The sequence below is a fragment of the Chaetodon auriga genome, chromosome 6, assembly GCF_051107435.1.
Source record: "Chaetodon auriga isolate fChaAug3 chromosome 6, fChaAug3.hap1, whole genome shotgun sequence".
In the NCBI taxonomy this organism is placed as follows: Eukaryota; Metazoa; Chordata; class Actinopteri; order Chaetodontiformes; family Chaetodontidae; genus Chaetodon; species Chaetodon auriga.
Genome location: NC_135079.1, coordinates 18,963,440 through 18,985,473, shown reverse-complemented (window position 1 = coordinate 18,985,473; position 22,034 = coordinate 18,963,440). Strand labels below are relative to the sequence as shown.

At 44.6% G+C, this 22,034-nt stretch overlaps 1 protein-coding gene across 4 annotated transcripts in view; it reads right to left on the bottom strand.

Moving 5' to 3' along the window:
• Window positions 1-452: 452 nt before the first annotated feature.
• Window positions 453-22,034, bottom strand: part of LOC143322260 (uncharacterized) — a 93,353-nt gene continuing 71,771 nt past the window's right edge. For 2 of the 4 annotated variants that reach the window (XM_076733338.1, XM_076733341.1), the window contains 25 exons: window positions 17,843-18,005; window positions 16,595-16,662; window positions 16,059-16,116; window positions 15,561-15,735; window positions 15,070-15,323; window positions 14,872-14,981; window positions 14,620-14,763; window positions 14,134-14,259; window positions 13,904-14,021; window positions 13,693-13,813; window positions 12,767-12,897; window positions 12,521-12,597; window positions 12,346-12,412; window positions 12,084-12,198; window positions 11,353-11,435; window positions 11,066-11,257; window positions 10,827-10,982; window positions 10,490-10,560; window positions 9,519-9,563; window positions 8,571-8,621; window positions 8,293-8,487; window positions 7,620-7,901; window positions 6,081-6,200; window positions 5,714-5,948; window positions 453-5,286 (listed from right to left, as the gene is read on the bottom strand). In XM_076733338.1, coding sequence (XP_076589453.1) covers window positions 5,234-5,286; window positions 5,714-5,948; window positions 6,081-6,200; window positions 7,620-7,901; window positions 8,293-8,487; window positions 8,571-8,621; window positions 9,519-9,563; window positions 10,490-10,560; window positions 10,827-10,982; window positions 11,066-11,257; window positions 11,353-11,435; window positions 12,084-12,198; window positions 12,346-12,412; window positions 12,521-12,597; window positions 12,767-12,897; window positions 13,693-13,813; window positions 13,904-14,021; window positions 14,134-14,259; window positions 14,620-14,763; window positions 14,872-14,981; window positions 15,070-15,323; window positions 15,561-15,735; window positions 16,059-16,116; window positions 16,595-16,662; window positions 17,843-18,005 — 3,210 coding nt within the window. In that variant the 3' untranslated portion in view covers window positions 453-5,233. The remainder of the gene's footprint in view (window positions 5,287-5,713; window positions 5,949-6,080; window positions 6,201-7,619; window positions 7,902-8,292; window positions 8,488-8,570; window positions 8,622-9,518; window positions 9,564-10,489; window positions 10,561-10,826; window positions 10,983-11,065; window positions 11,258-11,352; window positions 11,436-12,083; window positions 12,199-12,345; window positions 12,413-12,520; window positions 12,598-12,766; window positions 12,898-13,692; window positions 13,814-13,903; window positions 14,022-14,133; window positions 14,260-14,619; window positions 14,764-14,871; window positions 14,982-15,069; window positions 15,324-15,560; window positions 15,736-16,058; window positions 16,117-16,594; window positions 16,663-17,842; window positions 18,006-22,034) is intronic. The other 2 variants (XM_076733339.1, XM_076733340.1) reach the window with 2 other exon arrangements.

The window sequence follows — 22,034 nt, the reverse complement described above, 5'->3', positions numbered from 1 at the left end:
AAGTGTGTGTAATAATGTTCTGCCCTGAAACTCAAATAGGAAATTCTTTGGCCCAGTAAAGGCTGGGACACACGTTAGGACTGTACCTGAATGATTTGGGTCTGCTCCAGTCTGCAAGAACCGCACGATACACCTACATGTGTCATCGTTGCTGCATAGTGCAGTTGAGCTGAGTTAGTTCACCTGTTCACTAATTTAATTATCAATCAGAGTTTCAAACTGATAGTATCGTATATTTGATGAGACTTCATTAATTGGCTGTTAAGTTTCCCTTTTCGAAGGGTGGTGCATTGAAGTCACCTGTTTTCTTATTCTTCATCCTGCAGTCTTCCTCCCTCCATCAAAAGAACCACACATCATGCATCACATGACAAACAGCACAGTTATTTATTGAAGAGAGAAAATGACTGTACATTTTTAAAACAGGAAGAAGACAATTAAATAAAGCTTTATTATTTATTAAAAAACAATCATCCAACTAAACAAAATCCACAGTCGTCAATACTTTGGAAGTTCAAATTTGTACATAAAACATATTTACAAAATGTCTTGTTTTGCCCTTTTTTTTTTTCTTTGTACATAAAATGAGAAAAATAAACTTTGTACCTTCTGCTTTTAGTACAAATACATTTCAAAAAAAGCTCACAGTGCAAAAACTGTAAGGTCTAACGTGAGTTTGTCAAATTCCTTATGAATGGTTTTAGTAAAATAGTGCACGCTGAAGGGGTAAATGTGGGGGAGAGGAGAGCCAGACCTCCCAGCATGCTCCTCTCTCTGCAAAACTCAAGATTCCAGGTTTCACTTCCTCCTCAAACCACTAAACGCTATGATCAAACAGCGGTCTGTGATTTAGCTCATCTCAGGGAGCCAAAGCTTCAGGTTACGCCTTGAGGGAAAAACAGCCCTGCGTAGACCTCCTCGAACGGGACGTGCATCCAACTTTAGTGAAATTAAAGTCTGGTTTTTACTCAAGAACACTGAACCCCACTGAAGGACACTGAACCTGCTGAAGGACACTGAACCTGCTGAAGGACATCACTCTGGGGGGGCTCTCTGGATCAGAAGTGTAAGTTTGTGTTTAAGCTAATCTCCCTCTCCACAGCAGGCCTCTGGCTGCTACCATGTAGCATCGCTGCTGTGATTTACACTGAAAACATGACGAGATCGAATCCTTTGGCTTGAAATGTAGAGCATGGTTGAAACAACACTTTGTGCTTTTGATCTCTCTAAAGTTTCTTTAAATATATAAAAAAGTCAATTGTTTGAAACACATTTTTGTGGCTCATCGTGATTCAACACAAGAAATAAATTAAGAGGGTTTGTCATGTAACATCTTAGTCATTTCTCTATTAATTAGTTTTTTTCTGATCCTTTTCATGTTTCAGCTGATACATGGATGCTAAATCTACATTTAAGTCCAACTGAAATCCCAATTAGCCATCAAGGCCATGTCTACATTTACTGTTAACTTCTCTTTTAATCGCTGAAACGAAGCACAAGATCCACGAAAGTGTTTTGTTAGATGGTTGTGATTTAGCATGGAAACTGACTGATGTTGATGTTCACAGGCACATTTTGAAGCTGTTCACGTGCCACAGCTGACCAGCTTATGAGCTCTCTCGCCTGGGCGCTGATGGACACAGGAAGTGTCTGTACAGAAGGAGACATTAGCTGGAAGGCTGCAGCCGGTTGCTGCAAATACAGCTTTAAATGAAGTCCTCGCAGTCTGACTGGTTAGTGCACAGACAGGGGGCGCTACCAAACTCTAAACTTCTTCTAAACTTGAGCACAGGGCTTCTTATTTACAGAGCAGATCTGCACGCTGCAGCATAAAAAAAACTTTCAGGCACAGATAACGTAGAAAACATCTCTCTCTCGTAGGTCATCTTAAGGCTGTGTGACGCTGTGAAAACACACTGCAGTTATCTTTGAAACATATTGCTGCTGAGGAAAGTGGCTTTGATGTGGATCTGCAGGGAAACGCAGCAATTTTTTTTTTCCTGGATTATGAACAAAGGAATCTGACTGTGCTTTGCCTCTCAATCAAAAAGACTGAAGGGCTGAGGAAGACGAGCAACTGCTGGTGATCTCACACTCAACAGTGAGAGTGACAGAAGAAGAAGAAGAAGAAGAAGAAGAGGGAGCTGCAGTGAATTAGAGATGGGCCGCTGAACTTCCAGATTCAGCAGAAATGTGCTCGTCTCAGCAGCAAGGCGGGAAGTGACACTGCAGGCCGAAATATTATTCTTCAGACTGCAGCCTCCTATGAAAGGCTTCTCCGCAGAGAACAGGAGGCAAAAATCAATGTGGTGAAAATCTAAAGCTATGAATCATTACTGCAGCGGGATGACGGGGGATGAATACGAGCCTCGGGGCATCCTCTGTGTGCTGGCCTTATCAATCCCAGCAGGGCTGGAGAGGGGACGAGGACAGGGAGAGACACAATATTTGGATTAAGGGGGAGGCTTTTGAGGAAGGGTTGGTTTGTATTTGTCCTTGTCATACACTCTCAGTGCAGAGGGAGTACCTGCAGTGCACTGCAGAGCACAGAGAGAAAGCGTCTGAGGAAACCATTCGGAAATGGTTTTTATCATTTCACTCGTCATCCTCCGCACTGATGATTGTCTTTCCAATACGATTCAAAACAGGCTGAAAACGTCGCTGGATGGATCCTGAGTTCAGGATTGTCTTTTCAAAATACAAGCATACTCTAAGCCTGGCTTTGGTGTATGCTGTCAATTGTCAAATAATGGGTGTGAAATAATAACAACAAGTAGCTGTACTGTGTGTTTCTGCAGCACTGTTCCATCAGTCAGCTCCTCGGCGCTCTGTGAAACTGCGATGCTCTTCGCTCTCAGAGGAATTCACTTGGATTGATTCTACTTTGTTTCAAAATAAAAGACCTTCTGGGAAATGGAGATGTTACTTCCTGGACTCCTGAAGGATTTGAACGTGAAGCAGATGGAGGAAGTGCTGAGCAACAGCAAACTAAGACCATGAATGGAAATAGATGAGAAAACAAAGGGCGTCTTATTAAAATACTGTCATCAAACAGACTCGGACAGACCAGAGGGAGTTAGAACTGCTCCTCTGTTCAGCTGAGCCGAATAATGTTTCCAGCGACTATCTGACAATGTACAGCACCACCAACGATGATTGGTTGGCATTGATTGATATGACATGATTTCTTTGCACTCAGTGATTATCTCCCATTTGAAGACTTTCTACAAAGCAGAGCCGGACATGTGACTGAACTCAACATCGCAATATTCATGATTTCTAATATCAGCGTTTATCACAAAGAGGCAAATGTGTGTGTGATGACACAGATAAATCCCAACTGACTGACATCAACGTGGACGTTGAGCTGAGAGGTGCTCAGAGTCCTGACATGTTTGAACATCTGCTCTTCAGTGGTGACTGAGTGATCCCAGTGTGCTCATGAAGCCTGTGCCACGGGGTCAACTCATCTTTCCAAGGTCAAGACTGAGCTGTGGAGCTGCGTGGCTCAGTCGAACCGATGCTCAGTGAAAGGAGGTGAGGGAAAAGCTCTTAAAATGTGTCAAATATGAACTAACTCTCGTTCACTTTTCATTCATATGTTCTTGGAATCATTCATTCTGACCACAGAAGATTGTAAAACAATAACATGATATGATCATATCATCTCAAGATAAACCCAGTAAAAGCCTCAATTCAATAATACTGAATTCTGACCCAACCCACTACAATACGACTAAGTACTGCTGCTCTCGTGCTCCACTTCACAGTTCTGTCATTTCCAAATCATTTCCATGATATTTACTTGGACTTTTGCAACGAAGAACGGTATCATTTCATGCTAATGACAGGCTAACTGATACAGTGATCAATCGGTACACTTCTTATTAATCTTTCAGGACATGTAGGGGCTCTGTATGTACAGGACATAATAAAGAATAAATTCACTTGAGTTTAAATGGAGCATCAAGGATGATCCCATTTTCCCTGCATTTGGGGCCAAATGACTGAAAAGGAATCAGGATGAAATTATTTGGAAATGACAGAGCCTTAAACATCTGTCTGGTGTGTATAAAGTGCATGTTAAAACCTTTGTCCTCCTGATCCTGTTGTGCTGCAGTGACTGTTGCACTGTGGTGATTGTCACACTAAATGCTGATTAAAGATGAGCGCTGATTCTCCCACAGAGCTCACACTGGGCTTACAGTCTGTCCGTCCGTACAGACGGCGACATCTCACGACTGACGGAGATGACCGCCTTAAAAAAAAAAAAAAAAGAAAAAACTATGAATTTCTCGAGTCTGGAGGTGATTATCTGACAACAGCAGGATTAAAAACACCTGCTCTGAGCATGCACTTCATTCCACTCGTTACATCATTACATTACATTCAACAGAAGAGTTAAGGCACTAAAACCAAGGAGTCTCTGCTCATCCTTCCCACTCTGACCCCTCGGTGGACCATGAGACAAGTCCGTCTCTGCAGATCCATCCATCTGTCTGCTGACTGACGTGTCACTGATCGACTGTGTCTGGAGGTCTGTGGCCTTGTTGCACACACTGACTGCCCACACTGACCTCAGCACAGCGTGTGGACAGTGAGACATGGCGGGCTCTTGTTTAGCTCAACTGATCAAACCAGAGTTGGAGCGAAGGGAGGGACGCACAAATCACACATTGGTTTAAAATGTGTTCAGCCTGGGACCCCTTCAGTGAAACTCGGGGGTATCACTGGTATCACAAGCATTCAAAGTTAGCAGAAGAAATACTTGAAGAAATGGCACTTATTGTTGGGTGATGTTAAAGCTAAGGTTTGCTACGCTTGAGGAGATTTGACCTGAAGCACCATGTGCTGTGACGGACAGCTGGAAGAAATCAAGAGTCTGTTTTCCTCTCGTGCTCCTCACACAGCTTTTGTTTGGTCCTCCTTGGCTTCCCGTCACATCTCTAAACGATGGAGGGTTGTAGGGGATTTTCTTGGCACATGTGTCGATTAAAGTCTTCCTGATTGAATCATCAGCTCAGCATAACTTCACCTGGTGTCTGTGGGAGGAGATGAATGCCTCTGTTTACCCGGGACACATGTCTGTCAGCAAAGACATGACTGTCAGCAAAGACATGCTTTATATCCAGATAGAGGGTCAAGGAACAATCAGGGTCTTGTTTGCCAGGGTCTCCATTCGGCCAGTTGTCTGGTTCCTCAGGAAGGTTAGAATTTCACATCGTCCAGGTCCTCAGCAGAAGAAGATATCTCCATCGTTCTGAGGATCAGACGTCACTTTGCTTTCTAAAGAGACATGAAGACACAAGTTACTACTTGGTTACTGCTGGTTTTACACTAACACTGTACAGATTAAATAAATGCGAGGCTGGTACGTGGATTTGTACATTTGGAAAGGGCCAGGCTAGCTGTTTCCTCCTGTATCTAGTCTTTATGCTAAGCTAAGCTAAGGATTGCCTGGCTCCTTCCCATACTGACATGAGAGCAGTATCAATTTGAACATCTAACTGTGAGCACGAAGGCAAATGTGTAAGACTTATTTAACATTAAGGGGGGTGAGCACAGACAATCTGCATTGTTCAGCCTACTGATACCTGTTTATTTTTTAGGCCCATTTGCCGAATAGTTTGTGTCATTTACTGAAGAAACAGAGAGACTCTGTCCCTGACATAAGACAAACAGAGAGTGTCAGGATGGGCTTTGTTCGTCGAACCTGTCTGTGTCTGCTCCCCTCCTTTCCCCTTCTTCTTCTTCTTGTCTTTCTTCTCTTTGGGTTTGGCCAGCTGGAGCAGCCTGGTGGGGAGCTGAGACTCCTTCTCTGCTCCCTGAGGCTTTGAGGAAGAGGAGGAGGAGGAGGAGGAGGAGAAGGGGTTAAAGTTTTTGCCCATCCTCTTGGATCCAATGCGGAGGAAAGGTTCTTTGGTTGGGGCAGAGGATGAGAGCTCCACCTGCAGTGCATCCACAAAAAAGAAGAGTTCTTGTAGCTGTTGTAGGACTCATCAAATACAACCAAACTGCACGAACACACCGGTTTGTTCGATCTTTGAGAATTATTTTCTCATGAGGACTTTATTTCTCACCTCTTTTAGCTGTTCTGTTGCGTGTTTTGACTCCTGATCCAGAGACTCGCAGCTGTGGAACCTTATGGAGTCTTCAGAGGTGGTGGAGGGAGTCCGCTGGTACCTCTGAAGCTGCTCCAACTGTAAATAATGCATAGAGACACGAGAGACATTAAGTCACAGAACATGAAGCCACAAAGACATACACCCACTGTTCCATCCGACCCAGCTGTCACGTCCTTGAGGTAAGCGCTAGTTTCAGAGTAATGTCACGGAGGATCAAAGATCTGGGTCCAGGACACAGTGATTATATGATGTGTGCCTTAGAGTCCTGAACCACAGAGACATGAAGACCCCTTCAACCTGCACACCAGCAGATCCTGATGCAGCAACACTGACTGAAGTCATTTACAGAGAGAAGTCTTTTGCTGACCTCCAGCTGTGGCATGCGACCAGTAGCTCCTTCAAACTTCACTACATTTTAAATCATTTTTTCAGGACTCAACAGTGCAAAACTCCAGTATGGCGAGGAGAGGCGGCCTCTGTGTTTACACCAATTACATCAATTCCTATGCACTACAGGAACGGTATGAGGTCACCGGCAGTCACATGACAAAACCAGATGGCACTCTCATTTTAGCTGGTGATTTTAATCAAACTGTTTTATCTAAATTCCATCATCATCATCATTCAGGGATGATTCAGCGGCATGTTTATTTCCAGACATAGCAGATATAACTGCAACAAGCAAAGAAAAAAGGAGAATGACAACAGCCTGTAAATCCACCATGATAAGCAGCTGGCTGTATGTAACATCATACATAAACATCACCAACTCAAGATGAGACTGTCATCAGTTAGAGACACACCTTCAGCCATGCTGCAATGGAGATGGAAAGCCCTGCTGAGCTGATGCGCTGAGTCAGCACATTTGTATGGAAAAGGGCTAAAGCACATTAAAGACAACATCCAGCCAGCCTGGACATCCACCAGGTTGCATTAAGAGTCAGCAGATCCACAGAGACGATCTCTCCACCGCCCCTTCACACACCTTGAAAATAACAACACTTTCATCAGAATGCTGTTTGTTGATTTCAGCTCAGCATTCAACACAACCTCCTCCATGAAAGCGGCAAACCTAACACGCTGGGCCTGAGTACCACGCTCTGCAACTGGAAAATACTTCCTCACAAACAGAATCCAGACAGTTCGGATCAGCCGTCACACCTCTGCTACTCTAGTGCTCAACACCAGAATCCCCCAGAGGCTTTGCTCAGCCCCCTAATGTTCGCTCTGTACACCCATGACTGCAATCCGTGACATGGAGACAACTCCATCACCACTATCACTGGTACACGTACTGTCAAAGTAACGTGTACAGTGTAACACGTGACCTTCAACACTGTACGTAAAGTACGTCAGTGAGGGGGGACCTGTGGGGATGGACCAGAGGACAGCAGCTACACCTCTGCCTGGACTGCAGCGATCGGCTAACATGGCTTCCCTTGTTTTGAGCCCAGTTCACATTCAAAGCTTCCTGCATCATAGATGGACCCTGACCTCGTCTCTCTTCATGGCGTCCAGTCTCTCAGTGTCTTTCCTCAGAGCCTCCTTGTCTCTCTCCAGCCTCCTCTGTGCCTCCCTCAGCCTCTCCAGCTCTCTCTGGTACTCCTCCTTCTTCCTCTGCATCATCTCTCTCTCCTCCATTAGCTCCTGACGCCTCCTCCTGGTCTCCTCCTCCTCCACCCTCAGCCTCTCCTCCCGCTCTGCCAGGCCTTTCTCCCTCAGCTCCCATGCCTTCTCTCTCCTCCTCTTTTCCTCCTGGTGTGCAGCCTGCTGTTTCTGAAAAACAAACCACAAAGGAGCGTAGATGTTAAACTGAGCGTAAGTCTGCACGTTGAGGTTGAGGTACGGGACTGGATTCAAACAGATGTCAGGTTCAGAGCATCTTACTGATAAATATAAATAGAATCTAATGTCACTGCAGCCATGATTCAAACAGAAATGCCACGTTTCCATCATGTTTTCTACACTGTTTTAATGGGTTTGAGGTTTAATCGATGCTCTTTTAATCATCTTGTTGCACCCTCTTCTTCTGCAAAAGAATACTCGCCCCTTGAGAATTGGCATCACCTACTGCTATCTTGATGAATCAACTCCTAACAGGCACATTTTCACATTTTCGTTGGATGGAGAATGAGTTACTGAAGAGGAAGCAGCAATGAAAGCGAACCTGCAGGCTGGCAGCCTCCTGTCGCTGCCTCTCCAGACTCCTGTGCTTCTCCTGCTCGATGAGCGAAGAGGGGCGAGAGGAGGAAGAGGACGACAGTGAGGAAGAGGACGAGTGTCTGGAGGAGTTGGCGGTGAGCCGGTCGCTAAGGGCCTGCCGCTGGTCCTCGATGAACGAGTCCTGCTGGACCACCACAGCCTAGACGCAGGAGGAGACGGTTAGTGATGAATGAGACTGAAGGTGAAGCGACTGCAGAGGGCACAGAGGTGTGTTTGTGGTACCTGCAGTGAAATCAGCAGGTCGTGAAGATGTGTCACACTGTGCTGGACCTGCTGGGGAAACGCAGCATTAAATTACACTGAGGTTTCAGTAATGATGGAACTATTTTAAGACCCAGCAACCATCTGGCATGAGCAACTCAGATTAATATATTTCACACTATGGCCTTGTGTCACAGACGGAGGTTACTGTAAAAAGTAAACAAAATATTCCTCTCTACTTTCATTCAGACTTGATATTTCAACACTCGTGTGACAATGCTTGATGGGTAATGTAGCAGCTCTAAACCTGGCAGCATCATTTAGGATGATTCAGACAGATCCAGTGAAACAGTCAGTGAGGGCAGAGGGAAGACAACGTTAGACTGGAATTAAAGGAATAATACCACACTTTCAGTATGATGCTCAAAGACTAATATCTTACCTAAGGTGGGGAGGATGAGGAGATGTGTTTCTGCCAGTCACAAAATCTGATTTTCTTTTAGAATTTGGGCAAACAAGCTTTGAAACACTACCATACTGGAAGCACCACCTGCTTTACCCACAGTGGGTGGTGAGGTGCCTGCACACAACCCAAACGATACTAAAAGACAACACCCCCCTCAGCCACAGCCTGTTCACCCTGCTGCTGTCTGGCAAGCCATACAGAAGTATCTGCTGCCGTACCACCAGACTACAGAGCAGCTTCTCTCCTCAGGCTGTGAGACTCCTCAACTCATCCTCCACCATCAATTAAAGTTTATTTCTTAACTTCCTATTTATTCATCCATTTATATTTTTTTGTTTTGTGAGCAGCGTAAAGGGACTACCACTTGCATTTTGTTGGAATATACAAATGATCACGGACTAAAAGCCCAACAGTAAAAAGGTCTCCATCATTAGTGCTGCAGTCAGAGCTATAAACAGGCCGATGGGTGGGGCAGGGCTGAAACATGAAGCCCACACACTTACCTCATTGCTCCTCTTCAGCAACATCTGTAGGCTGGCAGTGGCTCCCTGAGGTGCACACACACACACACACACACACACACACACACACACACACACACACACACACACACACATTAATAATTACAGTACATGTAACATCCATGCAGCCATACTGTTATATAATGCAGGCAGGGAGTCTTTATAGATTATGAATAGCAGTGAGATATGGGAAAGGCACAGATGAGGAGCAGATGTGAGTATGCTCAGCTGGAGCAGAGGTCTGGAGAGTGGAGAATGGTAAAACACTGTTGTGACGAGTCATCTTTGTCTGCTGCTGGGAAACACTTTTTCATTGTTTTTTCATGTAGATTTGTTTTATACTGTGACACTAAGTAGCAGAGTAGTGGTACAGTATTAGTAATGGCATCTCTGCTGAGTCACTTCGAAATAACACTAGCATGTTAGCATGTAGCTAGCTTTATGCAAGGCTAACAGAACTTCCACCACAAGCCTCAAAATGACCTTTTAGAAGTCATCACTGTAAACCCAAAACTAGTTACTAACTTATCATTAGTTATGCATTTCATCGCTTCGACACAGTCTTCCAGATAACAGATGTGATTTTTACAGTGATAAAACTGAGTCCCTTGTTAACATGACTAATTTTGATCATCAATATTGTCAAATTGACTGTAAATCTGTGGGACTGTCTTCATAGCACGATAAATGATAACGTGATATACAGTGGACATTGTGAGCGTGTTCAGATGAATCCTCAGAGATTCAGTTAAGCAGATATTTCACCGCTTTGAAGTGCAGGAATTAAGCATTCCTGCTTTGTTTATCACGTACACTCAGTGACACTGAGATTCATTTTTCAAGAGAGATCTGGGAGCAAAATGCATTCATAAATAATGCATTGTGGAGACACATATATAGACAACACACACACACACACACACACACACACACACACACACACACACACACACCTTCTTCAACACACTGTCTGACTCAGTCCTGCGGAGGTCCAGTGATTCATCTCCCTCTTCCTTCTCTCCATCTGAGGACAGAGAAGGAAAGAGTGGAAGGATTAAAGGAGTTCTGTCACAGCAGGGGATCATGAGCCAACATGTGGAATAAACCTGACGCCATCTTGTCAAGACAAGATTCACCAGCAATGAATGTAATCTGACCTGCTGTCAGGTGGAGTAAACAAAGCTCATCGACATTTACGTAACTGTCGACCAAAACATGCTGAAGTGTCTTATTCTAAATATGTGTTTATTAACCTACGTGTGTCTCTGTGCATGAGTCTACGTGTCTTACTCTTACTGCTGTTCATCTGATGACTGTCGAAGCCTCCAAACGTCTCAGCTCTCCTGGGCAGACAGACCGGTCCCACACTGCCCCCTGTCAGGCCAACTGGAACGCTGCAGCCTGCTCCACCAACGCCGCTGTTGACTAAAGCGTGCAGGGTCTCCACTGGGGAGAGATGGAAAATATTACACTTAATATGAACATTTCCTCTCTGGGACACACACAGTGCGACAGACAACCCTGCTCACCTTCTCTCAGGGCGTCCTTTATGATTGGCTCTCCCTTTGTGACATCATCAGGTGTGGCCCTGAACAGCATCCGCTCCTTGACTGGTGGGTTTGTGTCGTCGGGGGCGGGATTACAGTCACCCAGGTCTCTGAAGATGTGGACCTTCTCCTCCAATAGACAGATGATCTCCTTGTCTTTCCTTCGCAGAAGCTCTGAAATAAAACACAAATCAGCGTTGAAGGACATTAATCATTATTATTTGTCAGATATGACAGAATACAACAGAATGCTGTACGAGCGCGCTCACCTCGGATCTCCTTCGCTCGGTTCTCCTGCTGCTTCCTGTCCTCTTCTGTCTCACTTGGAACTCCCTCGTCCTCGTCTTTCTCCCTGGCGACACACAAATACAGCCGCGGTGTGACGCTCAAATATTCAACACGTTTTAGGCTCCATCCAACCAAATCTAAGACCTAATTAATCTATGCTACTGCTGGTGTCTGTATCAAAGACCTGCTAATTAATACGGTTTGATCCTGTGTTTCAAAGTCATCAATTAGAATAATATTTAATTAGCACACCTGCTGTGTGCTGTGGGAAGGAGTGTTGACACATGTGAAGGCGATGCATTCAACCCACAACTTGTTCTTTCGCTTTCCGCAGTTTTGTGAGAGTCAGCACTTTGTCATATGGGGGGGGGGGGGGCGGGGGGGTGTCAGCCACCCACAGCTGGAATCATCTGACTTCCTGCTACTCTGCCACTTTTTGTTTAAAAACTTTTGAGCCCTCCTCTTCTCTTACATCACAGGCAATTTCTGCTGCTATGCAACAATCCCTGCAGAGATATTCACACATGACCCACTGAACAGTGAAGGAAGTGTCGTCACACTGAGAACATCTTTATCCTGAGAGAACAGTGTTTAAAGCAGTTCCCTCTAATTTACACAGAAAACAATGCACTAAACAGAACTCAGGCGGCGTCTGTTTCCTGGCGTGTATGTGTGTGTGTGTGTGTGTGTGTGTGTGTGTGTGCGCGCTCACATGCAGTGCATGGCGTCCTGTATAATGGCCCTCCATGTGTTGCGCTCCTCCTTGCTGCTGGCCAACACTTCCACCATCTCTGGTCTCTCTATACCAGCCGTGATCAGAAAGAGACCTGCGGGACACAAAGAAATCAGCACTTCACATCCACTTGGTCTGCATTGACCCACGTCACTGACTGATACTTACAGTAAGAAATGGATGAAATGTACCAAGAAAGAAAATCAGAAAACAAATGGAAGAAAGAGAAAGATGGACTGACCTCGCTCTTCATTGGCGACTTCTCTGACAATCAGATTCTGTAAAGAGATGACTGTGGAGCGCTGGTCCTGAGGACAAACAGGTCCAAATCAAACCGAGCCGTCATGGGGATCAATGCATTATGAGCACATCCTGTTTATTTAAATTCAAAATAAAAAATGCAGCGTGCTACTTACCAGTGAGGCAAAGACGTATTTCTGGTCTTTTTCCTGAAGAAAGATCAACACGTCGGACAGGAGCATGGCGTGGACATCTGCAACACCAAGACAAAGACGGTTAACATGCTGTGTCCCGTCTGAGAGGACAGAGGAAACTGGATTGGAAGTGTAATGCATCATTTACACAACTTCTTCTTTTTGTCTCTGAAGAACAGAATGAATGCACGTGTTTAAAGATTGATGAGGACCGGAAACATCTCAAACCTTTGAGGCGTCCGGCGGAGTTCTTCAGCTGCAGCGCTCCATCATGCAGCAGCTTCCTCCCTCTGATCAGGTCCTCTTTAGCGAACATCTGACCGCTCTTCATCCTCATGATGGACTTGCTGTCAGTGCGACTGGAGATCACAGACAACATGCTCCACGTTTAGCTTTCAGTCATGTATCTCTTGTCCACAGTGAATTACAAAGAGCAGATTTGGATTAGGAATAAAGGTCCAGCTGATCTTCCTGCTGCCCCTCTGGAAACTCTAGTAACTTGATAAGATTCATTCATATCACGTGTGACAAAAAACTAATCTCCACATCCACAGAGGATGAACATGAGGCCTGAAGGCAACGCACTGTACTGTGCTGTTATGAGGCAGCTCGGTGTGCATTTATTCTCATTTATTCACGTATTCACATATTGATTTGATTAAAGTTGACATGGCTGTGCAGGTATTTCAGAAAACAGGAAGTGTCTAACTTTCGTCATTATTAACACTGAACACTCGTTTCTGTCCTCTGTAAATATCTTAGAAATGTTTAGCAATTATGAAGCAACTGACAGGAGGACATAGAAATGAAAATATGAAACCCCAAACGAACTTTGACCTCAATATCTATTCAAATCGTGGATTTGTAACACAGTGGCAGATGTTCAGTAGCTGTTCTGGAGCTTTTGATTATGTCACATGATCTTCATCAGCTACCACTGGACTTGGTATGGTGGGATTGTTGATTGACCTTTGAACCTCAGCTGTGATGATGCATTTCAGACTAGGGTTGAGACATATGACAGTATACACCATGCAACAGCAGAAATGTGGCCTCTGGTAGAGCTTTGGCGATTCCACCATCTGAGCTTTCCCCTGGCGTCTCTGCTATGTACTCAGGCTACGTAGCAAACCAGTACGCAGAGTCTAGTGTACCTGTACACCTCCCTCAGTCTCTGTTTCTTCTCCTGCTCGTTGACTTTACTGTCCACAGCCATGATCAGCTCCTTCACACGGCGCAGTGCATCACAAACACAGTTGTGGTCTTCATCGGAGTCTGTCAGAGCAGAGAGGTGCCACATAAAACATATGCAACACTTTCAAGGTTCCTTTACTGAGAGACTCATTACAGGTGCTTCACCCTCACCTTTAGTGTGCTGGAGTATCCTCTGGATCAGAACGGGGTATTTGGTGATCCTCTGAGTGACCAACAAGATGCACTCTGGAATACCGAGCCTCCGCACAATGCTGCTGCTCATAGTCTTCTGCACGAGAGCAAAGACACACGCAGGTCATTTCAGAGACAAATCACATGCAGGTGATCCACAGCAGCGTCACCTCACTGTAATGTTGAACATGGAGACGGGAGCCGCTGACCTTGATGAAAGCCTGGAAGCGTTTATCTTTGGCATGCAGGTCTTTGTAGAAATTGACCGCTTCATTGTGGCGACTGCAAAACTTCCCATAAACTTTCTTCATACTATCAGCGGTGAAGCCTGAAAACTGAGTTCAAAAACAACATTCAAACAAGAGGAAGAGAAGAATGAAAGTTAAGATGTGGACTGACTGAATACTGGAGGCTCTGGAATAAACCCCTCCACCTGTCCTCTGGTGCCACCGTCAGGAGACAATGAATACTGCTCACAAAACACGTTATGAAGAGTCGACTGAATATGATCATGATGTAATGTATTCTGAGCATTTTCAAACAAAAAAACAGCCAAATGAAACTGTCTATCGTTAAAACATTGATGTCTACTTCATCACAGAAGTCTAAATATGAAAAACTGGGCCTAGAGCAGTGGGTGTTGTCATCCCTGCAGCCACTTCTCTTTTTCTTCTTCTTCTTCTTCTTCTTCTTACCTGGTTGACCAGGATGTCCCCGATGCTGCAGATGAGGAAGCTGTTGTTGTTTTGTCCCTCAGCTGATGAAGCCCTCTTCCTCTCCAGGAGCAGGGTGAGGAAATGTGTGTGCATGTCCAACAGGTCGTCCAGAACGGGGAAAATCTGCACAAAATGATCAACAGACGAGCCTTTAATGCGTGTCTTTAATACCAACGTGCGTGCAAACACGTTTCACACGCGGGTGAGACTGCTGCTCGGCACGTTCATCACCTTGTCCAGAGTGTGCGTGTCAAGCTGCAGCTCCTTCTGCAGGCCTTTATAGTACACTTCAGACATGATCTTCAGTGTCCTCACATGGTGGAACTCAGTCTGGTATAACTCTGTGGAGAGAAAAGACTCTTATCTCCTCATGTACGGACACGACAGGAGCATTCACACCTAAAGACGATGAGTTGGAGCATATTGTACCGTAGATGACGTCTTGTCTCTTGATTTCGTCTTTCTTCAGCGCCTTCAAGAACTTCTTATCCACCGTGCCGCTCCAAGAATCAGCTTCCAGATCTCTGATGTCACACTCAAACTCTCCCATCAGCTGACTGTCCATCATCTCAGTACCTTCATCAGTGAGGGACTCAGTGGAGGCATTGACTTTGCTCCCTTGATGGAGAGAGTCAGTGGACTGGGAGAGAAACTTCAGGCCCTTCAGTGGAACGTTATCTAACCTATAAGGAACAGCAACATGAACATGAGGGAGTGAATGTTGGACGTACATTGATCAGGCGGACACAAACACTGCTCCGAACGACTGACAGAGTTTCCATGTTTCTGCTGGGAGGTGATGCATGAAAACTAAAAAGCAGTGGTACGTGCCGTCTGTGGATCTGTGAACCTGTTGCATGCTGCTCAGTCTGTGCTGTGTGTGTGTGTGTGTGTGTGTGTGTGTGTATTAGGTGTCTCACCCTGCTATGTTGCTGGTGGAGATGCTCTTGGACAGGTTGCTGTGTGGGTTGAAGATGCTGGGGTGTTTACGTGGAAACACCACAGGAAGCTGGTCATCAGGGGTGGTTACGGTGGACCAGCGTTCCCGTGATGATGAGGAGGATGTAGATGATACAGATGACGTTGAAGACACAGCTAGACAAAAACAGCGCACATGGAGGACTTAGTATTCCAGCAGTAGACTACCATGATTAGTTTATTTAGATATAAATCTAGATTTATACTCCAGTGCTTTAGTAGACAGCATACTCTTCTTCTTCTCTGACCCCTCACTTTTAAATATAAATGACTGTTTAACCTTCCCCCTCTCACTGAAAATGGAGATTTTATTTAAAGTATGTCATGTTGAAGAGATACTGTTTATATGCAAACAACCAAAGGTAGGAGGTGTTAGTGCAAACATAACTCTGGAAGTGATGTGCTGTTAACAGAGTTTGCCAGTTTGTGTGTGTTCTTACATTTACTCCTCATGTTAGCAGCTGACCCAGGAACAGGTTCCGGCACCAGTGACTGTTGCTGGAAACAAACACACGGACATCGTTATGTGAAAGGTAAAAGCTGAAGTGTTGGACACGTTAGTTTTGGTCTTTGACCAAAATGCAGTATTGTGAGGTTTTAAGACTCACGTTGATCAGCAATAATGAAAGAACACACAGTGTGTGTGCTCCTCTGAGTAAAAGCCAGCAGCTTTATGCGTGCTGTGTTGACTTGTTTTGATAGATTTTCACCAAAAATAGCAGTTCTGGATTTTATTTCCTCATATATCTAGACGTCAGTGTGATTCCTGTTGCGAGAATATTTATCTGAGTTCCTCTAAGTCACATATATAAATATATACATATATAAATGGATCATCTGGAGTGTTTGATCGGCTGATTGCATTTCTTTTTTTATGTAATCTTCTATTCCATGTCTAATAAAAAGTGATAAATTCAAAGATACTTTAAAAAAATAAAAGCAGAATTAATGGGCGGGGGGTGTGTGTCAGACCTACCTTTGTTTTGCTCTTTGTACAGACAGACAGACTCTCTCTGCAGCACTTATGGACATAAACACCACAGTCTGCAAACAACACGTGACGATCATTAGAAACAAGTGTTCTCAGGTTATATGAGTATGTATCATGAAATCAAGGCATACAAATACTGCAATGTCACATTCACTGTGTGTGAGGATAAGCTACAGTTACATACACACACACACACACACATACACACACATACACACACACACACACACACACACACACACACACACACACACACACAAATATGATCTCATCCTCCATTTCCTGCACACACTGAGACACACTGCAGTGTTCTCTGTACATCTAGCACAATAACACTACTCTAGTTACCATGACAATGACAAAACATACACACTTACACACACAGAGATACACACACACACACACACACACACACACACACACATCTCAATCCTTCCTGTATGCACACAGAGGCAGTGACTGTCTTCAAAACCTAAAACTTTCTGTTGGACTCTTCTCTTCTCTCACAGTGTGTTACTGTAATCATTGTGTAATGATGTTCTGACATTACACACTAACTACACACCGACAGAGTTATGAGCTACGCTGTCTGCTCGGATGTATTCCACATCAGCGAAGGACAAAGACACTGAGCTCTGCTCTTCAAAGTATCTCACACAACGAATATATCTCATTCCTCTCAACCACAGAGCTCCATTGCTGCCCGAAAACTATTAAAAACCCATCAGCGAGTCCCACTGTTGCACTGGATGACACGTTCCTTCATGTCCATGAACACATACTGTAGCTGAAATGTGACCCGATCACACATACAGGAAAATAGTCCCCAACAAATACTCTGTTTCTGTTTAAGAGATCCGTGATCAAGACCTGAAATCATTCATCAGTGACAATGACCACAACAACGCTAGCTAACAAAGCATATGGAGACTGACTTCTGCACTTGTACTGCAGTACTACTGCGAACGATGTGTGCATGGACAGATGTGAGGCCTCAGCAGCTGCTGTGGCTGCTGCAGATAGTCCTGCTTTATTATCAACAATAACAATAATTAACACTTTCTTGCAGGTAGGCTCTGCTGGGTTGGAAATTGAAGAGAAAAGAAACACATCACAGTGAAACTAACAAAAGAAAAGGCGACAAGAGGAAGAGATGGCCACAGAGGAGGAGGAGGAGGAGGAATAAAAAGAGGAAGGAAGGAGGAAAGAAAAAGACATGTGAGTGAGGCTTACTGTTGCAGAGGAATGTGTCTTTATTGTGCAGAAGTTTGGTGCAGTGCTGACAGGCTGAGGAAGAGGGCAGGCTGACTGGGATGAAGACATGACCATTGGCACTCTTCTTCTCTCTCTCTTTACTCTCTCGTTCCCTCTCTCCTCTCTTCTCCTTCTCCTTCTCCTGGAAGCAAAAGACGAGAGGCACAGATCATCAGTAGAGTCGGCATTCAGGAGATTCTGCTCTGCCTGCTGCGGATATCTGGAAAATCACTTCAATTAAAGCTGCTTTTTATCGTATTGATGCTAAATCCTACGAACGGTCGTAAAGCAGTTCCTCCTGAAAACACATCAAAGACTTCTTCAACTAGACTGCTGCCTCCTACAGACGGAGGCAGGATGGATATTAAGCCCGAGCACAGCATGTTCTGTCCCAGTCACTTTCTTGTCCTTAAGTTTCAGCATGTCCACCCTTTCAGAGCTGGAAGGTCAACTCTTGTTCTCCATAATGAAAGCCCTCCATTATTCTTTTGTTTTCACGGGTTAAATCTATGATGCACGTATCATGTCACTTCCTCCTTTGTCTCTATTTCTAGAGACGTGTCAGCATAAACTTGTTGCTGGTGCCTGAGGAAAAGCATCACGTTTGAAAGACGCTGCAATCCTTTCTGTCTTCAGTCTTCAGTTCAGTCTGTCTCATATTTTTTGCAATCTACGCACCGCCCCCCCCCACCCACCACCTCAAATTCTAGTAGCACCACATAAACACACACCAACCTCACAGATATAACAAAGAACAAATCCACATGACTGGATTGGACTGGTTTAAGAGTAGAGCACAGGGACCGTGAGACACTGTTTCTGTGTGTGTGTGTGTGTGTGTGTGTGTGTGTGTGTGTGTGTGTGTGTGCATAGTTCACACCTTCAACTCAGCAGATAATCAGATGGAAAGTTTGTGATGAACACTGTGGTGTATGTGCTATTCTTTGTCTTCCACAGAGGTGTGCACATGTTTGGGTAGGCTTGGTCAAAATTACCGTGAAGTGAGTAAAAGTTGACGGTATGAAGTTAAAGGTGATACTGCTGCTATTTAATTGAATCCATTTTTCCCTCGCCAGTGAAACGCTCCTCAGCCACTGCCTGCAACACAAACCCAAATCATGATCGATCCACCCCTGTGCTTTACAGTTGGAGAGGTCTTCTTTTAAATTCTTCACCTTTTTTTTTGCTCATTGCAGCCAAAACGTTCCAATTAAACCACATCAGTCCACAGGACTCAAGGTCCCAAAATGCATCACACTTGCATGTTCCTTTCCAAACTTCTAATGCTGAATATTGTGGTGAGGACGCAGGAAAGGTTTTCTTCTAATGATTGTTCCACGAAGGTCGTGTTTGTGCAGGTGTTGCTGCACAGTACAACAGTGCACCACCACTCCACAGTCTGCAGAATGTTCCTGAAGGTCTTTTGTCCTTAAGCAGGGGGTCTGATTTGCCTTCCTGCATTGTGGGCATCAATTATTTTACTTTTCAGAGTGCTAGCAGCTGCTTAGAGGAGTCTGTGGCTGCTGGCTGTTGGGACAAGGTTTGAAGTTTTATAGAGCTTTGAAATCTGCATCACCTGGCCTTTCCTAACAATGACTGTGAACAAGCTGCAGCACCTTAATCAGCTTGATCAAGGTCTGAGACCTCAGTAAGAGTTATCTGAACTCAAATCTCTTGGGTGCCCACACTATTGCTCACTCTAAAATTATACCAAACAACAAGAACGCACTAATCTAATCTAACATACTGACACTGCATTGACTTAACAATTAATTGATTAGCTAATACTGATGAATGTGAATCTGGGTGATTGGATGTTTTCCTCTTTCTTTACATTCTTATTGTGCTCTAACTTTTCATCAAAAGTGCTGATATTTTCTAACACGGTTCATCTTTTGTGCTGATGATTCAACCACGAAACTTTAATGTCCACGCGTGTCTCAAAGCGCCACAGCTGTCAGGCACCTGAAGGCTCGTCGAGCAGAATCTGAGCAGTGACCTCCTCCCTGCACACCTCTCTGACATCAGCGTGGACTGACTGACTGTTTGAAAGAGACAATCACACACGTGGTGACTGCCCTGCTTCACTGCAAGTTCTCTGTTTTGAGATGTCAAAATGGCTTATTAATACCAATCGACTTCCCATGCCAGCATCATGGTTTTCCATTGTTGTCTGTAGCACAGCATGAACCTCCACCTCGATTGCAATATTATCACAGCGCCATGGTGTGTTTCATTAAGCATGAAGCTTGTTGTGAGATCATTTGAGTCACACTTCTGAAGATACTGAACTCTACAAATGGCTTCCTGTCTACGATGTTTTGTCAGAGTGCGAAAAGAACAAAACTCCCAGGGGTAAAACCATTACGTAATTCTCAAAATTCAGTGACAACATTTCATAGAATTCATGTTTTGTTAAACTGCACATAAACGAAGTCTCAAAACAATCTCACATAAATCGAAGCCCTGTATGTGATTTGACACGAAACAACCGACGCCTGCGTGTGAACAGTGTCGGCAGGCTGATCACATCCTGTCACATCCAAGACTGACACTCACAAAGGGCACGTAAACTTACAGGAACTGTCACATCAGTTTGATTGAGTGACATGTGTCACAGTGAGCTCACTGTCAGAGTGATGAAACAGGGAGGACATGGTGCTAAAGAATGCAGGATCTGAACTGCTCTCTTTAGGCTGTGCATAAGTAAGGAGTCATCATCACTACAGTAGCCACTTTCTCACACACTCACACACTCACACACACACACACACACACACACACACACACACACACACACAGGCGCGCACACACACCATCATCTTCTTACCTCATCCGATGTGGCTTCTCCTCGCCACCTCACAGAGCGGCTGAACCTCTTACTCAGCATGACTGTCACTGTCCTCCTGTCCCCTTCTCTCTCCTGTCTGTCTCTCCACACCGTGTCTGTCTCTCCTTCTGTCTCTCTGTCTCTCTCCCTATAATCCTCAGTGTCAATCGTGTCTGTCTGGAGTTCTTTCTCTGTCTAAGCATCCTGTTGTCTCCTTTCTGATTCAGTCATTGTGCACAGGTCGCTGCTGCTCGTCTGTCTGCTTTCAAATCAGGAAGTGAGCTAACAAAGATCTGTACACACACACACACACACACACACACACACACACACACACACACACACACACACACACACCCGCACACACCCGCACACACACAAGAGTTCCTCTTTCACTGTCTGCCTGCCTGCAGTGTTTTGCAGAATTCTTGTCTTTTTCACATCTCAGCTTAAACTATGTGCTGCTACGGGACGACAAAAAAATCATATTTCATGATGCATCATTAAATGTAGGATTATTATGATGATCATGAAACTTAGCTTACCTTTTAATGAGTTTCTCTATTGCTAAAATGTGTTTTTATTGAGGTTTTGGATGTTTTAACTTTGTAAATATTCTCGTCTCATGAATGTATTTGAATATCTAGTTTCACTTCAGTTTTGTTAACTTTCTGTTCTATTTTTCATTTGCCGAGTAGGAGTACATGTTCTTGTAAAGGTGCAACGATAGAGGACCTGGGATCAGCTGCATTTGGGATGCATAATTGAAATGCACCAGCTCACATGAAACTAAGGCCATTAGCTCTGAATGATCACATGACGACGTGTGCTGTGCATACGGCTGTGACAATATGCTGGAGCTGCCTGTCAGAACAAGTGGATTGACATGAGACACGCGGGTCTCTTTACATTTGTATTTCTGTGCAGTCTGACACAAGCCAATAGATGAGGTCACGTGGACAGACAGGAAAGTCACTGATTGGACCGTTCTGGTGATGTCATCCTGCACCATTACTTTAGACCTAGTTTTGGTTTCCATTGAACTTTTGGCTTGTCGCAGAGCTGTGGAACAACGTAGGTGTGAGGACTAATGGCACTTACAGTAATCAGTGAATATTTAGGCGTGAACTGATCCTTTACATGAAATGATCACACAGCACAGTGACACAGTAAGACCCGGCCTCTGGTGCTCCTGTAGTGCTACTGATGATTTCTCAGAAATCCCACAACAACCATTGTGGGTGTTTCAAAGAGTCGAGTAAAACATTACAGCAAGGTCTGGATTATCATTTAAGTGTCAGCAGTGAGAGCTTTCACACTGCAAGTGGTCAGTTTATCACT